The 18,902-nt window shown below is 43.6% G+C and overlaps 6 protein-coding genes across 6 annotated transcripts; 4 read left to right on the top strand and 2 right to left on the bottom strand.

The window, feature by feature from the left end:
• Window positions 1-145: 145 nt before the first annotated feature.
• Window positions 146-2,035, top strand: LOC111605710 (trafficking protein particle complex subunit 12). Its single transcript, XM_023324396.2, has 4 exons — window positions 146-645; window positions 703-1,287; window positions 1,346-1,521; window positions 1,582-2,035. Exons 1-4 carry the CDS (start codon window positions 322-324, stop codon window positions 1,961-1,963), a joined length of 1,467 nt encoding a protein of 488 aa, XP_023180164.1. The 5' UTR covers window positions 146-321; the 3' UTR covers window positions 1,964-2,035.
• A 286-nt stretch (window positions 2,036-2,321) lies between these two features.
• LOC111605719 (mRNA (2'-O-methyladenosine-N(6)-)-methyltransferase) lies at window positions 2,322-7,044 on the top strand. Its single transcript, XM_023324406.2, has 5 exons — window positions 2,322-2,485; window positions 3,565-5,412; window positions 5,475-5,600; window positions 5,675-5,803; window positions 5,866-7,044. The coding sequence occupies exons 2-5, from the start codon at window positions 3,572-3,574 to the stop codon at window positions 6,557-6,559; spliced, it is 2,790 nt and encodes a 929-aa protein (XP_023180174.2). The 5' UTR covers window positions 2,322-2,485; window positions 3,565-3,571; the 3' UTR covers window positions 6,560-7,044.
• Window positions 7,045-7,960: 916 nt separating this feature from the next.
• Window positions 7,961-9,240, bottom strand: LOC111605728 (peroxisomal membrane protein PEX14). The gene is made up of 4 exons (XM_023324420.2): window positions 9,205-9,240; window positions 8,889-9,152; window positions 8,529-8,816; window positions 7,961-8,471 (listed from the first exon to the last, which is right to left on the bottom strand). Exons 2-4 carry the CDS (start codon window positions 9,006-9,008, stop codon window positions 8,037-8,039), a joined length of 843 nt encoding a protein of 280 aa, XP_023180188.2. The 5' UTR covers window positions 9,009-9,152; window positions 9,205-9,240; the 3' UTR covers window positions 7,961-8,036.
• Window positions 9,241-9,372: 132 nt separating this feature from the next.
• On the top strand, window positions 9,373-14,401 carry LOC111605725 (E3 ubiquitin-protein ligase mind-bomb). The gene is made up of 5 exons (XM_023324417.2): window positions 9,373-9,980; window positions 10,811-12,067; window positions 12,127-12,582; window positions 12,647-14,179; window positions 14,241-14,401. The coding sequence occupies exons 1-5, from the start codon at window positions 9,729-9,731 to the stop codon at window positions 14,379-14,381; spliced, it is 3,639 nt and encodes a 1,212-aa protein (XP_023180185.1). The 5' UTR covers window positions 9,373-9,728; the 3' UTR covers window positions 14,382-14,401.
• A 198-nt stretch (window positions 14,402-14,599) lies between these two features.
• LOC111605726 (28S ribosomal protein S31, mitochondrial) lies at window positions 14,600-15,979 on the bottom strand. The gene is made up of 3 exons (XM_023324418.2): window positions 15,854-15,979; window positions 15,315-15,791; window positions 14,600-15,261 (listed from the first exon to the last, which is right to left on the bottom strand). The coding sequence occupies exons 1-3, from the start codon at window positions 15,889-15,891 to the stop codon at window positions 14,610-14,612; spliced, it is 1,167 nt and encodes a 388-aa protein (XP_023180186.2). The 5' UTR covers window positions 15,892-15,979; the 3' UTR covers window positions 14,600-14,609.
• Window positions 15,980-16,056: 77 nt separating this feature from the next.
• LOC111605727 (vacuolar protein sorting-associated protein 26C) lies at window positions 16,057-17,608 on the top strand. Its single transcript, XM_023324419.2, has 3 exons — window positions 16,057-16,235; window positions 16,292-17,048; window positions 17,104-17,608. Exons 1-3 carry the CDS (start codon window positions 16,170-16,172, stop codon window positions 17,223-17,225), a joined length of 945 nt encoding a protein of 314 aa, XP_023180187.1. The 5' UTR covers window positions 16,057-16,169; the 3' UTR covers window positions 17,226-17,608.
• Window positions 17,609-18,902: the final 1,294 nt, after the last annotated feature.

Genomic DNA, 18,902 nt, shown 5'->3' with positions numbered 1-18,902 from the left:
TTATCCATACCAAGTATCGATAGCACTTATATAAAATTATTTAAGTTTACTTTATGATACTGCAAAAATTGTATTCTCGATAAGTATCAATATTGTGAATATTAAATTTCTTAGATAGATTATAAACAGCATTATTTATTGGAATGTTTCTTTCAAATTGCGTTCGCAGCAATCAAAAGTAAATCGATATATTGTGCAGTGTGACCGTCGCAATGTAAATTGGCAGTTTAAAATAGTAAAAAAATCGATTAAATGTTCATCGGCTAATTTTCGATTGCATAGCAGGTGCTAAAAAGAAACAATAAACGCATTGAACACGGAATGACAAATAACTCAAACGGACGATTAAGCGAATATTTCGCCAACGATCCGCCCAGCTTTTTTGATGAGCTGACAAACAACAAAGCAAAGCCCAAGGAGACACAGCCAGCAAACGTAGTTGAGACAACCAACAGCAACAATATGCTGGACATCACATTTACGGGCTGCTTTCAACCTCCCGAATACGTAGAAACAGCTGAAGCTGAAGAGCCTATCAAAGTGACTGATGAGGTGAGAAACCTGTGGCAGCTGCCCACACCAAATGAAACGGGCAAGCAGGCAACACATCTTATTATGCCAGGCATACACATAGCTAACGATTTGGTATGTAGTAAAAATATATATGTGTATAGACACTTATTTAATCTAGAATTTTTACAGCCTGATCCCATTTGTATAGCTGTAACTCAACATTTGGGTGAAGCTGAATTGCAGCATCGTAAAATTCTCGCAGTTGAAGATGTAACGCAAGATGAACGAGGCATACGTACTTTAATAAATGCGGGTTGCTTTCGTGCCGCGGTTAATCTAACAGGCAGACTGCTGACCATTTATGGTCAGGGCTATGGACGTGCTGGTCAGCCAGCGAAACATTCGCCACATTCGCTGCAATTGTGGTTTACGCGCCTCGCATTGCTGGCCAAGCTGGGCGAATACGAGCTACTGCAGGCAGAAGCTGAACCATTCGCACAACTGAATGGATCTGATGTATTTTTTGAGTATTATCCAGAGATGTATAAGGGCAAACATGGCTCCATAGCGTGCTTCTCGTTTCGTTTGCTTTTGGCTGAGTTACCCATTTATCTAGGCAAACCTCATATAGCGCTGGATAGATTATCCGAGCTGCATGTAATAAGCCATGAAATCAAGTTGCATTATGATAGATTAAAGAATACAAATGCAGCTGAATTCTGGCAGCGAAGAGCTGAACGTGTTCTGCAATCCATTATCAACTGTGCGCTAATGGTGAGTGAGAAAATGAGAAGTTATAAAGAGTTTAATCCATAATTGAACCATATTTTAGATGAAAAAATTTAGCATGATTGATGACATTATGGGTGACATGCTGTTAACACGTTCAACACTTAGCAAAGAGGAGCAACGTGCCTTGTATTCAGCTTGGGGTCGCATTTATCTACAAATTGGGGATATTTTTGGGGCGGAACAAAAATTTGCGGTCTCTCGACGATTGCGTGAGATGTGAGTAACACATTATTTATAGAAATTATTATTTATAGCACTCCAATTTGACTTTTGCAGTAATATGTCGCCGGATTTGCGAGATCTGGTCGATAAGGGCCTCATAGCTGTGGCCAAGAATGATTTCCCAGAGGCTTATCTCATATTTCAAAAAGCGCTACACTTGGACTCCGGCAATACAATGATATTGAACAATATGGGCGTGTGCTTGCTTTATGCCGGCAAACTGAAAGACGCAATTAACTTGTATGAACGTGCAATCAAATTGAATCCACAAAAGTCGTTGAATGAAAGTTTGCTAGTGAATTTATCAACATTGTATGAATTGGAATCAAATAATTCCAAGGCAAAAAAGTTAAATTTACTACGTTTGATAAACAGATATAAGCCGGATCTCAATATAAGTGTAGAAATTTGCCTTAAATTGCAGGCAACAAATTAGTTACAAATATATGTATATGTAAATACTGTTGGTAAACATTCCACAACTCCATCCAGAATGAATAAAATTCAATCTAAAAACTGTACAGTATTTCAAAGATACCTATTATTGTGTTCATATGTAGATATTGTGTGTTGGTATTTTTTCACTTCGCAGATTTTCTATCAGATCATATTATCGATAGTTGAAAAGATCAACTGCCAACAGTTAAATACCTTGATAATTGAGTTCAAAATATAATTAAAATAATAATTTTTTATTTGACAATTTAGAATTGTAATTTATACAAAGTATTATAACTCTTGTTTTGATTTATAAAATTTCCGATATATTTTGCCATCAGTTATTACAACACTTACCAAGTCTGGTCACACTTAGCTGGTGAAGTATCTTTGGAAGAAGAGTTTTTCAGGAATTTATTTATAAAACATAAATAAATCGTATCAAATAATTACGTACATACGTTATAAATGTTTGGAAACACGTTGTTGGTGTTTTGTATAATAGGATAGTTGAAAATAGGTGAGTTTAGTGGCATTTAAACGCGTTTGAAATATGACCATACGAAACATCAGCAAGCAGCAGCAAGGCGTAGTTTATATTGATGTGGTTGAAAAGAAAGTGTAGAGAAATTTTCGTTGCAGTCACAATGTTGTTTATAAAGCTATATAAACGACAAATGCCGCAAATGTATGCATGCGCGCCAAAAATGTTACGAAGCGCCAACCAAAATACAAAAATAAAATGTCAATTTTATGAAATTTTTCTTTTATATGTAGCTGCAATTATTGTGTTGTGTGTTTTGATGGAAAAGCGCGCCATTATTTCTGTGCCTGGCATGACGTAGCCACGAAACCGCAGAGCAGCACTTGAATGTTGTTAGTGCATTTTTTTTATAAGTCATCGCAATTGTTTATGGCAAGTAATGCAATCGTTATTAGTGTGAGTGTGTGTGCGTGTGTGAATTGCAGCAACAAAGTTGCCTGCAAATAATTTTTGTATATTTTTATTTGTGCGGTGCGCATACGCTAGGTACACGCTCGTCAAAACATATACACAAGCAGGCAGAAAATCTCTATTCTTTTGCAATTTGTTTTGATTTCTCATTCGTGTCTGTCGTTATGGCTCTCGCTCTCACTGTTGCTCTCTCTTGACCGCTCTCTCTCTCGCTCTCTCAGTTTGTTGCTCATAAGAAAAATATGCGCGCCGCTCTCAGCTATAGCTACAGCAAAAGCTCCAGTAGAATGGTGGAGTTTATTAGGGGAATGCGTGCTCATAGCACAATAGTAACGGCATATTTATACTTATGTATGTGTGTACACATTTATGCGTCATATTTATGACGATCCTGCTGTTCGGGCACTTGCGCGTACTCTCCGGCTTGCGTTGCTGCTTCGCTGAGTGTTTCTTGCCGACTAGTTGCCGTTAAGCTGGAGCCCAAGTATTTTACTGCTTGCCAGACCAGCAGCAGGCACTCTCACATCTCATATAAGCGCGCACGCTCTCGCTCTCCCTCTCCCTCTCGCAATTGAAAAACGTAAACAAGAGCTGTAAATAATGTTAAGGTGTGTGTGCGTGTTATTTTTATTTTGGTTTTGCAGAGCTCAAATGGCAGCTAACAACAGCAACATGCACAATCTAGGAGCGCTGCAGGTGCCGCCATCGGTGATCGCCTCTACCGGTTCTGTGGGCTCCATGATGCAGCCGAGCACCAGCGCTCAGAGTGCCTGGGATCAGTTAACGGCGAGTGCGTCTAACAATATGACACCGTCGCCTACGTCAACGGCTGCAGCTACAACGGCAGCGGCCGCGTCTACATCGGATGCAGCTGGACACATGATGAGCGCTGGTAGCTCACCGGTGCCCAGTTGCTCGTCACCATCGACGCCGACAAAATCACATCATGCGCCGCCCACGTTGGAGGCGATGGCTCACACGCCGCAAGGCCCGCCAACACTTGGACCTGGTGGTTATGGTGAGGAGCTAACAGGTGAACTTGTTAATCAGGGTTGGCGGAAGTTCTGGTCGAAGCGCGAGAATCGACCTTACTACTGGAACAAGGTTACAGGCGAATCGCTTTGGGAAATGCCCGGCGCGCGTCCCTTTGATCCGCTTACCGATCCATTGGGCATTTGCCATGCTGGGGGCGGCGGTGTTGGTGGTCCAACGCCCATGACGCCGCACCAACAGCAACACCATCATCATTTGAAGCGTCGGCCCTCAGATGACATGCATATACACCCGCACCCGCACCATCAACAGATGCAGCAGCAGCACATGGGTCCGCATGGTGGGGGTCCGCCTATGAAGAAATTTGTGTTGGCCGGTCCCTGGGATCTGGAGGTCTGCACCAATGCAGTAATTGTTGAGCGCCCGCCTACGTTACTTCCCCAACCGCACCCAGAGATCGAGGCATTGCGCGCCGCCTTCAGCATGAAGCTGCTCAAGACATACGAGGATCTATGCATGCGTAGAGAGAATATTAAGGCGCCGCGGGACTCCTTTAATCGCTGGCTGATGGAACGAAAGGTCATAGACACCGGCTGCGATCCGTTGCTGCCCAGCAACTGCATGCCCGAAATCTCCAGCTCCATGTATCGCGAGATCATGTCCGATATACCCATCAAGATTGTCAAGCCCAAGTTCACGGGCGATGCACGCAAGCAGCTGTCACGTTATGCGGAGGCGGCCAAACAGATCATCGAATCGCGGTCAGCGCCAGCGGAGTCTAAGAAGGTTGTCAAGTGGAATGTGGAGGACACATTTCAATGGCTCCGCCGCACAGTGGGCGCTAGCTATGAGGATTTCCAGGATCGTTTGGCGCATCTAAAGCGCCAATGCGAACCCCATTTGGTGGAAACTGTTAAGAGCTCTGTGGAAACCTTATGCATTAAGATATACCATCTATCAGCGGAGCATGCTCGTAAAATACGTGAACGTCATCTGCAGCTGCTCAAGGAGCATGGCATACCGGAACCAACGCCACCACCCCCGCCGCCCCACCTGAAGAAAGTGTGGTGCTATCCTATACAGTTTGCGGTGCCTTCGCCTCGCATGCCGGCCATTGAGTATCTGCAGGATCGTGATCATATGATCATAAAGTATACGCCCGCGACCATCAATCAGCCGGATGCGCAATATATCAACCTCACCTATCTCCAAAAGCTGGAACAGCTTTATCGTCACAATTGCTTCGACGACAAAAAATTTGATCTGTTCATTGGCCGGGTCTGGTGCCTGCTTAAGCGCTATCAGACCTTCTTAGGTAATACGTTAAACTCATCCCAGGAGGCGGAGCTCACACAGGCTGCATTGCCAGTGCCCGTCTTCGAGTGCCTGCACAGGCATTTCGGTGTTAGCTTTGAATGCTTTGCATCTCCGTTCAATTCCTATTTTCGGCAATATTGCTCAGCATTTGCGGACACGGATGCCTACTTCGGTTCCAGAGGGTAAGTCAAACAGAATTTCCTATTTAATCTAGTTGCAGTATAAGAACATTTTTTACTTATAGACCATTTTTGGACTTTAAGCCAGTGTCCGGTTCCTTCCAAGTGAATCCGCCGCATTGCGAAGAACTTATGGATGCCTGCCTTTTGCATGTTGATAAACTGCTTACAGATTCCATGGAGCCTTTGAGGTAAGTGGCTATTTCAATAAATGTTCTTTTTGAAAATGAATATATATAAATTTTTTTTGTCTTAACCCACACAGCTTCATTGTGTTTCTGCCAGAGTGGAAGAGCATATCGAAGCTGGAGGAGAGCATGTACAAGCGCCGCTCAATGGTTGTGCTGGGCATGGCGCACGAATATCGACATGGCTATCAGCACATGATGCAAAAGTAAGTAGTTTACAAAGTATATAGATGTATACAAACGTGATTATTCCGTACATTTTCAACAGATCTGAGGTGCTCATTAAGTGCATGCAGGGCACTCAAGTGGTTTGGCTGCAGAATAGCGCTGGCTATGCGCGCTGGGGACCCAATGAGAATCGTGTTGAGGCGCTGCGAGAAGCTTTCCGGCCGCAGCGCGATCGTGAGCGTGAACGTGCTGCTGCTGCAGCAGCTGCGACTGGCAGCAATTCCAATCATCAGCAGCAACAACAGCAATCGCCGCCGTCTTCTTCAACGCCGCAATCAACGGGTTCTTCGTCTGTTGCCATACCAACACCTGCCACGCCCACAACAGCAAATAACATTAATAGCACATCGGCAGCTGTAACCGTTGCCATCACAACGAGCTCCAACAGCATCGGCAGCCCTGTATCCACAACGTCTTCCGTGCTAACGCCCCTATCACCGCATACTCCGACCGGAACACCATCGCAATTTCCGCTGACCATCAGCAATACGAGCAGCAGCAGCAATTTGGTAGCTGCCTCGCCCACGATGAGTGTTCAAAGCGATTGCTCATCCCCGTCGTCTTCGACAATGTCCTTGTCGCCTGCCCCAGCCTCAGGCGGTTATCCGGATGGTGGCACCACAGCAGCAGCGGCTGCTGTTAGCATAACGGCAAGCGCCAGCACATCGGCTGCAGCGACATTTGGACCGACAACTAGCATTAATAGTACGGCGGTCATCAATTCAGCTGTTTAGAATGGAAAGGAAACCATTTTTGTAAACTATTTGTCTAAATTCTTTAAGCTAACTGTGCACCATGGGGCTAAGTACCACTATTGTGTTTCCTTCGATAAGCTATTCTATTTTAGGCATAGTTCTTTAATTAATTAACATGAGGGACTTCACTGTTTAAGACTTTTGACTACAGCAAGTTAAGAAACAAAACCAGTTATTTAAAGGTCAAGTTTATCTTATCAGAATGCCCTCGAAATTAATGGTTACAAGTTTAAAGTTGAATAATTGTACATATGTTTTTTATTAATTATAAATAGCTGATACTTAACCACGGCCTGGCTGTTGTTAGTCATTGCAATTTATCCCGAACAAGGACCATGCTGCCCATGTAAGCAAAGGGTTCAGTTATGCATACAAAGTATGGGTAGAATGGGTTCCACTTATTCTTGATGAGGGTAATTAAACAAATTGATTGTTTTCCAAAACCTTTAACATAACAACAAGAAAAACAGACACACACACATGAAATAAGAATCATGCACTGGCACTGATTTTTCATTCCGTGCTGCACCTTAACTTTATATATAATATATGAGGAAGCCCCAAACAATCTTTTGTGAGACTATAAACGTATAATTTAGAATTATAACTTAAAGAAAAACTAATTTATCGTATGTACAAATCGATAAAAATCTTTAAAATAAGTAGTTGAAAAAATATATAAATATACATATATATATATAACGGATCGCGCAGAGAACCAAATTTGTAATAAAAACAAAAACAAAACAAGCAAAAGCTACGCACCGCACAAGGAACATAATATATAGTATACCTTAAATGGGTTTGTCACAATCGAATCTAAACCCTAAACCAAACTTCATTCAGCCCTTGAATGTCCATATACGCTGCCAATGGAAGCCATCGTGAATATGCCTAATACATTTTAATGGGAATTTAGCCAATTTAATAGAAACGTAGAAAAAATAACAAAAAAAAAACAAAAACAAAAAATGATAAGAATCGGCAACTTTAGATAAAAATTGAATTCTAACTATAAGTTTAAAAAATATCAACTAAGCTGAACTATCACCCGGCCACCCCAAGAACACCCCGACACACCCCTACACAATACAGTACGTTAGCCTTTTTTAAAAATACCCACTTAAAAAACAAACATAAACAAAACCCCGGCGCTCTTGTCGCATAGATTAACAAATTGCATAATTAAGGTTTTTTTCAATTATTCAAACCTGTTTTTATTAAATATATATGTTGTATATATTTCTGTACTTTATCGTTTTGGTAGCAATTATGGATATGGATATTAGCTTTTGGAAAATTAAACCTGAATACTACTAAATCGCAAACCGTCTAAATGATATTCATTCAATTTACACTGATTATTACTAAAGCATCAAATATTTCATATACAAAATATATTTCTATATATATAGCCAGATTATTTAAGCTACATAGTAAAAGCCTTTCCATAGTATTACATGATCTCTAAGCTAGAATCACTGTTTTTGGTTACCACTTCCGTTTCGGACGAGCCTGAACCGGAGCCAGCATCATCGGGCTTATCGTTGTCATCCGATTGGCTATTGTTGCTATGGCGATGATGATGAGGCGAGCTAGCTAACTGCCAGGCAGGTATCGAAGGCACCGCAATGGGCTGTACGGGTCCCGCAAATTGTTTACGATTCAACAATAGGCCCTTAATAGCATCCAAGTCACAGCGAAAATGATTAAATTCGCGAGTCATCTGTTGGGCCTGCTCCTTCTGTTGCAGCGTAATCATGTCTTTAACCAATGTGATCTCATTATTAAGTGCATCGGTGCGTGCAACCACCTTCTTGTCAATATCTGCTAACACATCCTCAACGGGCTTCTTCTTGGGCTTGCCAAACAAAAACGGCGCAATAAATTTCTGTAAGCATTTTATATTACTCATAATATATAATATAATATATAGTATATTACTCACGCGCCAGAACAGGTATATGGCATAAACGACCCCGCTAAATAACGCAGTCGTGTGCAGCAGTTCTCGTAGTCTGCCAAAAGCTGTTTGTTGTGGCTGCACCGCCAATTGAGAGCCAATATTTATAACCGTATTCGGATTGTTTGGATCTTGGGTGAAGACACCGGCTCGCTCGCAAGCCAATTGTATCTCGTGCGCAGTTAGACCTTTGGACCGCAGAAACTGCTGTTTTTGGACGAGTGTGGTGTGGCGCACTTTCGTGTTTTGTAAAAAGCTAACAGCTGTGGTTATCTACCGTATTAAGGTTAGAGATTAGACACAATCGAATCGGACTGTTATGCGTGTTTGCTTAAGACTATTTACCAGCGACTCACGGGGTTCCAGTGGCTCGCCATCGACAGCATTTGGATTGAAATCCTGTACTGTGGCACTGGTTGTGGTCAGTACGGTTGTGTCACCTGTGTCTGTATTACTGTTAGACATCCTAATGTTTACGCTTAATTCAATTTTGTTTCTTTGAACAGAAAACCCAAATGCTTACTGCAGTAAGGGCTTTGTGCTAGGAATGATGAGTGCAACACAACCGAACAATGTATCGGACTAATAGTCGATATATTTATGCTGGGTCTATCGAAAATCAGAATAAATAAATAGCAAGTAAACGACGAGACTAACTTACGCATTTTTGATTGCATTACTTTTTTTTTAATTTAATTTTTTTTAATTTAAAACATTTATATATTTAAAAATGTGAAAACTATCGATATATCAATGTCATGTTGTAAATGTTGAAATAATGTTGTTTGACATTCTTTATTCTGGTGGCAACACTTTACAATCTCAGGTGGCAACTGTCGAGCAGTAGTCACTATTTTATTAAACGCTTTACACCATTTCTTTTATATTTTTATAGTCTCGAATTCGGTAAAAAATTCACTGCGTTGGTATTAATAGTCAGTTAATTAAAAGTATCTATGGTTTATTTTTATTGATTACTTTTGTGTGGCGTTTGCGTGTATGTTGGGCATTCAGTGTGCATTGGAATGCAATTGCTTGTGTGCCAGCAGCGAAACTTGTTAGCTGGCAACGCTGCTTGCACTCACTAAAATCTGCATGCCATTTTTTGTGTGTGTGTCCCAAGGAAAAAGTGAAGAAAATCGAAAAGAATAATAATTGCTGGACCCACCACATAGACACGCGATAATGTCTTGTGCCGCAACCTTATCAGCGGCCAAAGATTCAACAAATGCTGCTGCGAGTGGTTCCTCATCCTCGGCCACATCCGTGGGTGTGGTAGTCAGCGGAGGCAGCACTGTAACTGCGGGTGTGGGCAACGGTGGCGGCGGCAGCGGTGGCAGCGGCGCTGGCTCAGCTGCGGCAGTCGCTCGACGCTTTTCCATGGAGGGTGTTGGTGCGCGTGTGATTCGTGGCCCGGATTGGAAATGGAACAAGCAGGTGAGCTACCCGTGAGATAGTGTGTTAAGATTTATAGGAAGAGAATAATTATTAGTGCTAAGCGTGCGATTGTCCTTTAACCCAACTGTCGAGGCTTATATTCTTACGATGTTACCAATTCATTTTCCCATATGTAATCAAACGAATGCGGCCCTCAATTTTCCATAACTAGTTACAGACCAAACTCGCAGAGTGAAAGAGATAGAAAGAGAGAGAGGGAGACATTGGGGCTGTTTGGGCATTGTCTGAAAGCTACCAGTGATTGAGTTCAATTTTAATTGGTACGAATTGTTTTTGTTTTTTTCACGAGGAAATTTTTAAGGTGTATTAATGCGAGTTATACGTAATGTATGAGTTGTACGTAAGATAAGAGGTATTATATTTTTTATAATTTGGGCTCAATGGCCTGTTGATAGCAAATGATTTAAATAACAAACAAATAGAAAAAAATATATGTTTAATTAAATAACGTTTAAGCTACATATCACCTATTTAAGTAGGGTATTTAAGGTACGCATTCATAGCTTATCAGTTTGCTTTGATTTGTTGTGAATTTATTTTAATTGATGTTGACCTGGAATGAGGTGGCTTTTGGGTGTGATTTGAAGATCGTTGAATTGATTGGGAAACGCACTGAGTGCACCCTTAATAGTTAACAGTTAGTCGAGTAAACACAGCGGTACATTGAGCAGCTTTTTGGGGTACCAGGCAAATGCGATTTAATTATAATTTTCGCGTTGTGATTAGCGTGAGTTGAGACGAGCGTGTCGAATCGCGTATGGCGTAAGCGCGATCTGTTTAAATATTTGCGATTGTTTGTTTTCTTGCAGGATGGCGGCGAGGGGCATGTGGGCACTGTGCGCAACTTTGAGTCTGCCGAGGAAGTGGTCGTTGTCTGGGACAATGGCACCGCTGCCAATTATCGCTGTGCCGGCGCCTATGATCTGCGTATATTGGACAGCGCTCCCACGGGCGTCAAGCATGAGGGCACGATGTGCGATACTTGCAGGCAGCAGCCGATCTTCGGCATACGCTGGAAGTGTGCCGAGTGCATAAATTACGATGTGTGCTCCATTTGTTATCATGGCGACAAGCATCATTTGCGTCATCGTTTCTATCGAATCAGCACGCCGGGCGGTGAGCGCACCATGGTTGAGCCGCGTCGCAAATCCAAGAAGGTGCTGGTACGCGGCATCTTTCCAGGCGCTCGTGTGGTGCGTGGCGTGGACTGGCAGTGGGAGGATCAGGATGGCGGTGTTGGGCGTCGCGGTAAGGTGAATGAGATTCAGGACTGGTCGTCCGCATCGCCGCGCTCCGCAGCCTATGTGATCTGGGATAACGGCTCAAAGAATTTGTATCGCGTGGGCTTTGAAGGCATGGCGGACCTTAAGGTGGTAAACGACGCCAAAGGCAGCAATGTTTATCGAGATCATTTGCCGCTGCTGGGCGAGAATGGACCTGGTAAGGGGCCACATGGATTTCAAATTGGCGACAAGGTCACTGTCGATCTGGACCTGGAGATTGTGCAATCGCTGCAGCATGGCCACGGCGGATGGACAGATGGCATGTTCGAGTGCTTAAGCAATGCGGGCATGGTCGTTGGCATCGATGAGGATCATGACATAGTTGTTGCCTACAATTCGGGAAATCGCTGGACCTTTAATCCTGCTGTGCTCACCAAAGTGTCGTCGCCAACCACTGCACCACCTGAGTTTCAAGTGGGCGACATTGTCAAGATTTGTTCGGATGTCGAGAGCATTAAGATACTGCAACGTGGTCATGGTGAATGGGCCGATGCCATGCAATTGACCCTTGGTAAAATTGGACGCGTTCAACAGGTGTATCATGATAACGACCTAAAGGTGGAGGTGGGCAACACCTCGTGGACCTACAATCCACTGGCAGTCTCGAAGGTGGTTTCCACCAGCGGTGCCGGCACTGGCGTTGCAACAACGGCCGATGGCAACTGTGCTCCAGTCATACCCAGCGGCGAGCGCCTTTCTGCGATTCTCAAGAAACTCTTCGAGCCCAATGTGTCCGGCGATGCCACCGAAGAGTTTGTTAAGGCAGCAGCCAATGGATTTGCAGTAAGTTATCTGGTTGTTATTCTCGCTAACATATCCTAATATTTGCTCTGCCTTTGCAGTCTCGCTGTGAGGAGTATTTGGCTGGCGCTGCACAGCCTTCGACGTCCAGTGCAGCGGCTGCCGCAGCTGCGGGTAGTCCCAGCGGAGGCCCCGTGCCGGAGGTGAATGTGAACGGTGTGTTTGCTGGTCACACGGCGTTGCAGGCTGCAAGCCAGAATGGGCACATTGAGGTGATCCAAGTGCTCCTGCGGCACTCAGTAGATGTGGAGATTGAGGACAAGGACGGCGATCGTGCCGTGCACCATGCGGCCTTTGGCGATGAAGCAGCTGTAATTGAAATTCTGGCAAAAGCTGGAGCCGACCTAAATGCACGCAATAAACGTCGCCAGACATCACTGCACATTGCCGTCAACAAGGGGCATCTGAATGTGGTGAAGACGCTGCTCACGCTGGGCTGCCATCCCAGTTTGCAGGACTCCGAAGGCGATACGCCTCTTCATGACGCCATATCGAAGGTAGCATATCTTTATATAGACATATATAAGCATAGATTTTCATGTAAGTCATATTCTTCTGCAGGAGCATGATGAGATGCTGTCGTTGCTTCTGGATTTTGGGGCTGACATCACATTGAACAACAACAATGGATTCAATGCGCTGCATCATGCCGCTCTTAAAGGCAATCCGAGCGCCATGAAGATATTATTAACGAAGACCAATCGACCCTGGATTGTCGAGGAGAAGAAGGATGACGGCTACACGGCTTTGCATTTGGCTGCATTGAACAACCATGTGGAAATAGCTGAATTGTTGGTTCACATGGGCAAGGCGAACATGGATAGACAGAATGTAAATCAGCAGACGGCGCTGCATTTGGCCGTTGAGCGGCAGCATGTACAGATTGTTAAGCTGCTGGTGCAGGATGGCGCCGATTTGAATATAGCCGATAAGGATGGTGATACGCCGCTGCATGAGGCACTGCGTCATCATACACTGTCGCAGCTCAAGCAGCTGCAGGATGTCGAAGGCTTCGGCAAGTTGCTGATGGGTCTGCGCAATGCGAATAACAAAAAAGCATCCGCATCGATTGCCTGCTTTTTGGCGGCCAATGGGGCTGACTTAACGCTCAAGAATCGCAAGTTGCAAACACCGCTGGACCTGTGTCCAGATCCGAATCTCTGCAAGACGCTTCTCAAGTGCTACAACGAGCGTAAAACCGATGATGCCGAGCTGCCGGGTAATGTGGCTGGCACGAGTCTTAACGCACGTGCACGGGCTCAAAGCGCTGCGGCAGCTGGAACTGCTGCTGGTATGCATCAGTCGGCCACGGCAAATATACCACTTAACACTGTTGCCTCGGGCAGCGCCTTCGGAATCAACGGGCTCAGTCAGGATATGGCGCAATCGTTGCACGTGGAAAGCAGCAGCAGCAGCAAAAATACTACAGCAGGCGGCAACTGTGTCGGCAGCATTAGCAACAACAACAATAAGGTCACCAGCGTGGAGGAGTGCCTCGTCTGTTCGGATGCCAAGCGGGACACTGTTTTCAAGCCCTGCGGCCATGTGAGCTGCTGTGAGACATGTGCACCGCGTGTGAAGAAGTGCCTCATCTGCCGTGAGACAGTGGCCTCACGTGAGAAAATTGACGAGTGCGTCGTCTGTTCAGACAGACGTGCGGCCGTCTTCTTTCGTCCCTGCGGTCACATGGTGGCCTGTGAGCACTGCAGTGCGCTGATGAAGAAGTGCGTCCTGTGTCGCACACAGATCGATGAAATGCTTTCATATAATCTATGCTGTGGCGGTACGGGTCCAGTCGATAAGGTCTGCGTGGCCGGCACCGTCTGCTTGACTGCTCCCGAGGAGAAGTTTGTGGAACCGCCATGTGTGAACACTTCCGGCCATAGCGTGGCCATGAACAACACGGTGGTCACCCCAGTGGCTGGCAGCAGCAATCAGTTGAATAGCCAGAACAATTTATTAAATGCTGCGGCAGCAGCAAATCTCACGAATTTACCAGCTGGCATCGTCGCAACTGCTACAGGCGGAGTCAACAATTTCCAAATGGACGATGTTCAGAAGCTTAAGCAACAGCTGCAGGACATTAAGGAGCAGGTCAGTCAACTACCAACATATTGTCATCATCATTATGCTAATGCTATCTGTATGCTTGCAGACCATGTGCCCAGTTTGCTTTGATCGAATTAAGAATATGGTGTTTCTCTGTGGTCATGGCACCTGCCAGATGTGCGGCGATCAAATCGAGGGCTGCCCCATTTGCCGCAAAACGGTGGAGAAGCGTATTTTGCTATTCTGAAGCACAATATACAATAATCCATTATTATTGGCACACATTCCGCGCACAGTCCCGGGGCACATTAGCGTGCGAGTCGGCCTTAAATTAAGTATTACTTAGATCAAATGAATACATACGATTAGCTATGTATACTCGGATACATTATACATATTTACGCGCATATATCGTCTTATAAAGCGAAATAAAATATAAATATATATTTTTAACAAATATTTCACGCCATCCAAATTAAGCTGTTATCTTATTAACATTATCGCTGCTCTCCTTGCTCATTAGATCTTTTAGAATGTCCTTTTTGGCTTCGAAGTAATCGCGGAACCAGAAAATATGATCCTTCTTCTCTTGTGCCGTCACATAGGGATTCTTGGAGAGACCTACGCACACGAGCTCCATGAAGTGACGTATGGGCCCCTTGTTGGGACACCAACCTTCCAAATGCTGTTCTAGAAATATGTGCTCCGAAAAATCAACGTCTGCCTCTTCCTGCATGTCTTGCTCGTTGTCGATGGGAAAACGCCAAACTTTTCCTTGATTTGTCCATTGGATCATCTGCTCAAAGTAGTTTGCTGGTGGATGTGCTGCATGTAGTTTCAACTCGCGCTCGTTAAGCAAAGACCACGTGGAAAGTATGTCCGGCGAATCTTGAAGTTTCGCATCGCCTTTAGTGAAAATGCCCAAAGGTTCGCCGCCATACAAATTGACGCTGCCCGAGAAGGTTGCCGGCTCACGTTTAACATGTCGCTGCGGGCGACGTGAGGTGAGATCTCCGGTCATGGGCTTGGAGCGCGATGCCAGGGTGCGACGCACATACTCTCCTCGAGTGGGCTCTGACTGATGGGGCTGTTGCCGACGATCGATTTTCATGCCCACAATCAGTTCGCTAGAAAACGAAAAGCTCTCAGCATTAATTGAAAAAATGTTTAGCACTCTCACCTTAAGTTCAGCTCCTTCTCTGTACCGCCGGCTGCTGCAGGAGTGCCCTTGTCATCGCCAGGCTTTGTATCTGATCCTCCTTCCGCACTGTGTCCCAGCAGCTTTGCCAGCAATTCGGATTCAGTTTGCTTTTTATCATTCTCGTTCGTGCCCAACATGCCGGCAATATTTTTAGCTGCTGTAATAACATTATTTGCTGCAGCATCTTGTTTTATTGCCTCTCTCCGTCTGCGATTAGCGTCTCCGGGGCGAGGAAAGTCCGTGCCAGCCAGTTGATCCGTAGTCTGCATTTGCATGGTGCCCAATAACCGATTTAAGCGTTGTGCCGCTGTTTCTGTGCTTTTCTCTTCAGGTTTACGCTGCTTCTTCGTTCGCTTCTCATCATCCGAGGAAGAAGAACCATCATCGTCTTTTGACTGGGAAGAGCTGGAGTAGCTCAGGTGTCCCACGTTTTTGCAGGCAGTCGGCAGCAAGGCACTGTAAATAATAGAGATTGTAAGCTTTTCCTAACAAGTTGTCTTTATTAAAGCATCACTTGCCGTATAGAAAGCTTTTGTGTATTGCGTAAAGCCAACATTTTAGGCAATTTATTTGATAATTAGACGAAAACTTGACTCAACAGCTTTTCCAGGCACCTTGCGCTCGCGTAACAATAATAAGCCGGAGCAAAGTGAATAAGTATGGCAACACCGACTTCACTTACCCAAAGTATCGATTGCATGTGACTGCTATCGATACATTCCTTATTATTATTACCTTTTCTTTGGCAATATAAAATTTACAACAATGAATGTAAACAAACAACGTCATAAGTTGTAATCAATGACGTTTAATTAATTTAAGTTAATTTACAAGATGAGTGGAAATGCCTTTAACTTTGAAATCAAGCTAAAACGTGAAAACAAAGTGTATTATGAAAATGTGCGTAGGTAAACAATACCAAAATATTACTTAACTAATTAACTTTCATTAACTAGGAAATGCTCGTTGGCTGCGTGCAGTTCCAGTGCCCGGCCGAAACCAAGCACGATGGGATACTACTCACACTCGATGGCGTCGTCAATCTGCAGCTAAGTAGCAAAACTGTTGGACTCTTCGATGCCTTCTACAACTCGGTAAAGCCCATCAATTTGCTGCAGAATAGTTTGGAGCTCTCTGCCCCGGGTAAACTAAGCGCCGGCAACTCCGAATTTCATTTTGAACTACCTTTGGTTTGCAAGAAGGAGCCGCGTAGACTATATGAAACATATCACGGCGTCTTTATTAGCATCAACTATCAGCTTAAATGCGATGTGAATGTGAAACGCAATTTCCTAGGCAAATCTTTGCAGAAAGTTCAACAATTCTGTATCCAATATAAGCCAGTTCCGCTGGGCGAAGAGGCAACTCGGTCAGTGCCCTTCAGCCTGACCATGAGCAATGCCAAGGAACGTGTGACGATGCCCAGGTTTCTGATCACTGGTCGTTTGGATAGCGTGGAATCGTGTGTCACGACTCCTATAACAGGCAGCTTAACAGTGCAACATACTGAGGCACCGATAAAGTCAATTGAAATGCAGCTAGTACGTGTGGAGACTTGTGGTTGTGACGAGGGTTACTCCAAGGATGCCACTGAAGTGCAGACTATACAAATTGCAGATGGCAATGTTATTCCCAAATTGGAAATTCCAATATATATGGTACTCCCACGTTTATTCACCTGCCCCACTCTCTTAACCAAGAACTTTAAAATTGGTAAGCTCCTATTCTCTAATTCTAATTTCAATTATAACGTATTCCCTGCTTTCAGAGTTCGAGCTCAATTTGGTGGTACTGTTCAAGGAAGAACACACAGTTAGCGAAAATTTTAAAATCGTTCTGAAACGCGCAACAGGTCCACTGCCAAGCAAAATAACAACAGCTGGCCGCTGAACAGCATCGAATAATATTCAAATACTACTATATACAGCTCGACTCACAGTCTAGTATTTTTTGACTAGATTTCAATTAAGTGGGGTAAATAGCATATAGTTATCAAATAATAAGCAATATATGCTCTATATCTCGAAACTTCTATGCAAATATATAAATAGTTAATTCTCAACAAATACAATAATTTTAAAATTTTCGCCTCTACAAAGTGTTGCCACTCAGTCAAAAAGTTACAGCTCAAAAACGACCTAAAAATGACAAGAAAAAGAAACTTCAATTTCTTACAATGGCTAAATCGAATAAAACGGAACAAAAATTTGAATGCTCTTAGATAAGGGCACTGACACTGATGAGCAAATAATAGCGTCTTCTTTTCAATAGCTCCGATATTGTTTTGTTATGTTTGGCATGTGCAGGTAAGTATTTATGTAACAGTAATTCCCTATTTCATTTTGCTCGAGATGCCGCCATCTTTTGTTTTCAACTTGATTATTATCTTTCAATTTACAACAGCTGCCAAAACAAACTTTACCTAAGGCAATTTCACTGAAATAATATTCGATGTGTGTGTGTGTGTGTGTGTGTATGTGTATTACTATACTATAAATGGATATATATATATTTTTTTTTTGGAGTTTTAAGATAGCACCTTCTTTATTATTCTTATATTTTGAGATGGCTGATGCTGCTGCCGGTGCTGCTGCGACCGGTAAGTGCATATCAATTTCCTGCTTGCCTCGTTGCAAAAACTTTAAATCTTTAATAATATATACACGTGTGTGTGTGTGTGTGTGTGTTTGTGTGCGCCTTCATCAGCGTGCGGTTGTATTTCTGTTCCCACTCCCACACTCATACATATAAGTATAGCTTTTTATGTCTGTGCCGGTAAGCTATATGCACATACCTACCTACCGACAAATATAAATTACTTAGCATACATGCACATACATATATACATAATGGCGTGTTCTCTTATTTTTAGGGTGTTACAAGTGTAAGACAAGTATGTCGGCCAGCTCTTTTACATTCGATATACTTTGTATAAATATTGCAAACTACACACACACACATATATATATATATATATATATATATATATGTGTATATATGTGTACACTTGTACATATGTATGTGCGAACGCAAATTTCAAGTTCACTAAATTATGTACATATGTATGTACATACATGCACATATATTGTAAGTACACACACACACAGACGCACATATATTTATTCTACTTGGCGGCGTAACTTTCATCCATAAAGAAAGATACACACACACACACACGCTCACGCACACACTGGCATGCACACAAACGTATTTATTTAAGACAAATAAAAAGGAAAAAAAAACTGTTGCTTTCTCCTGCTGGGCTGCCTGGCAGTAGAGGTAAGTGTATGGTGTGTGCCTCTGTGTGTGTGTGCGAGGTTTCAAACTGAAATTGAGTTGAGAAGCTGCTGATTCTCATTCACTGGCGGCAGTTCAGGCTGCAATTTGTGTGTCACCAAATGTACCACTAACAAAAGTAAAAACTTTTTTGAGACTTGTTTTTTTTTTGTTTCGTTTCGTTGTTGCTCTGTTTGTTGCTTGTGTTCGCTGCTGTTGAAATAAATGGAAGGACGCTTTGGGCATCAACTTTTAAAGTAATACTCCTTCGCACGCCCCCGCTCCCGAACA

Source organism: Drosophila hydei, unplaced genomic scaffold, assembly GCF_003285905.1.
Source record: "Drosophila hydei strain 15085-1641.00,03,60 unplaced genomic scaffold, DhydRS2 tig00000001-arrow-pilon, whole genome shotgun sequence".
Taxonomy (NCBI): Eukaryota; Metazoa; Arthropoda; class Insecta; order Diptera; family Drosophilidae; genus Drosophila; species Drosophila hydei.
This window is presented reverse-complemented; position numbering and strand designations above follow the sequence as displayed.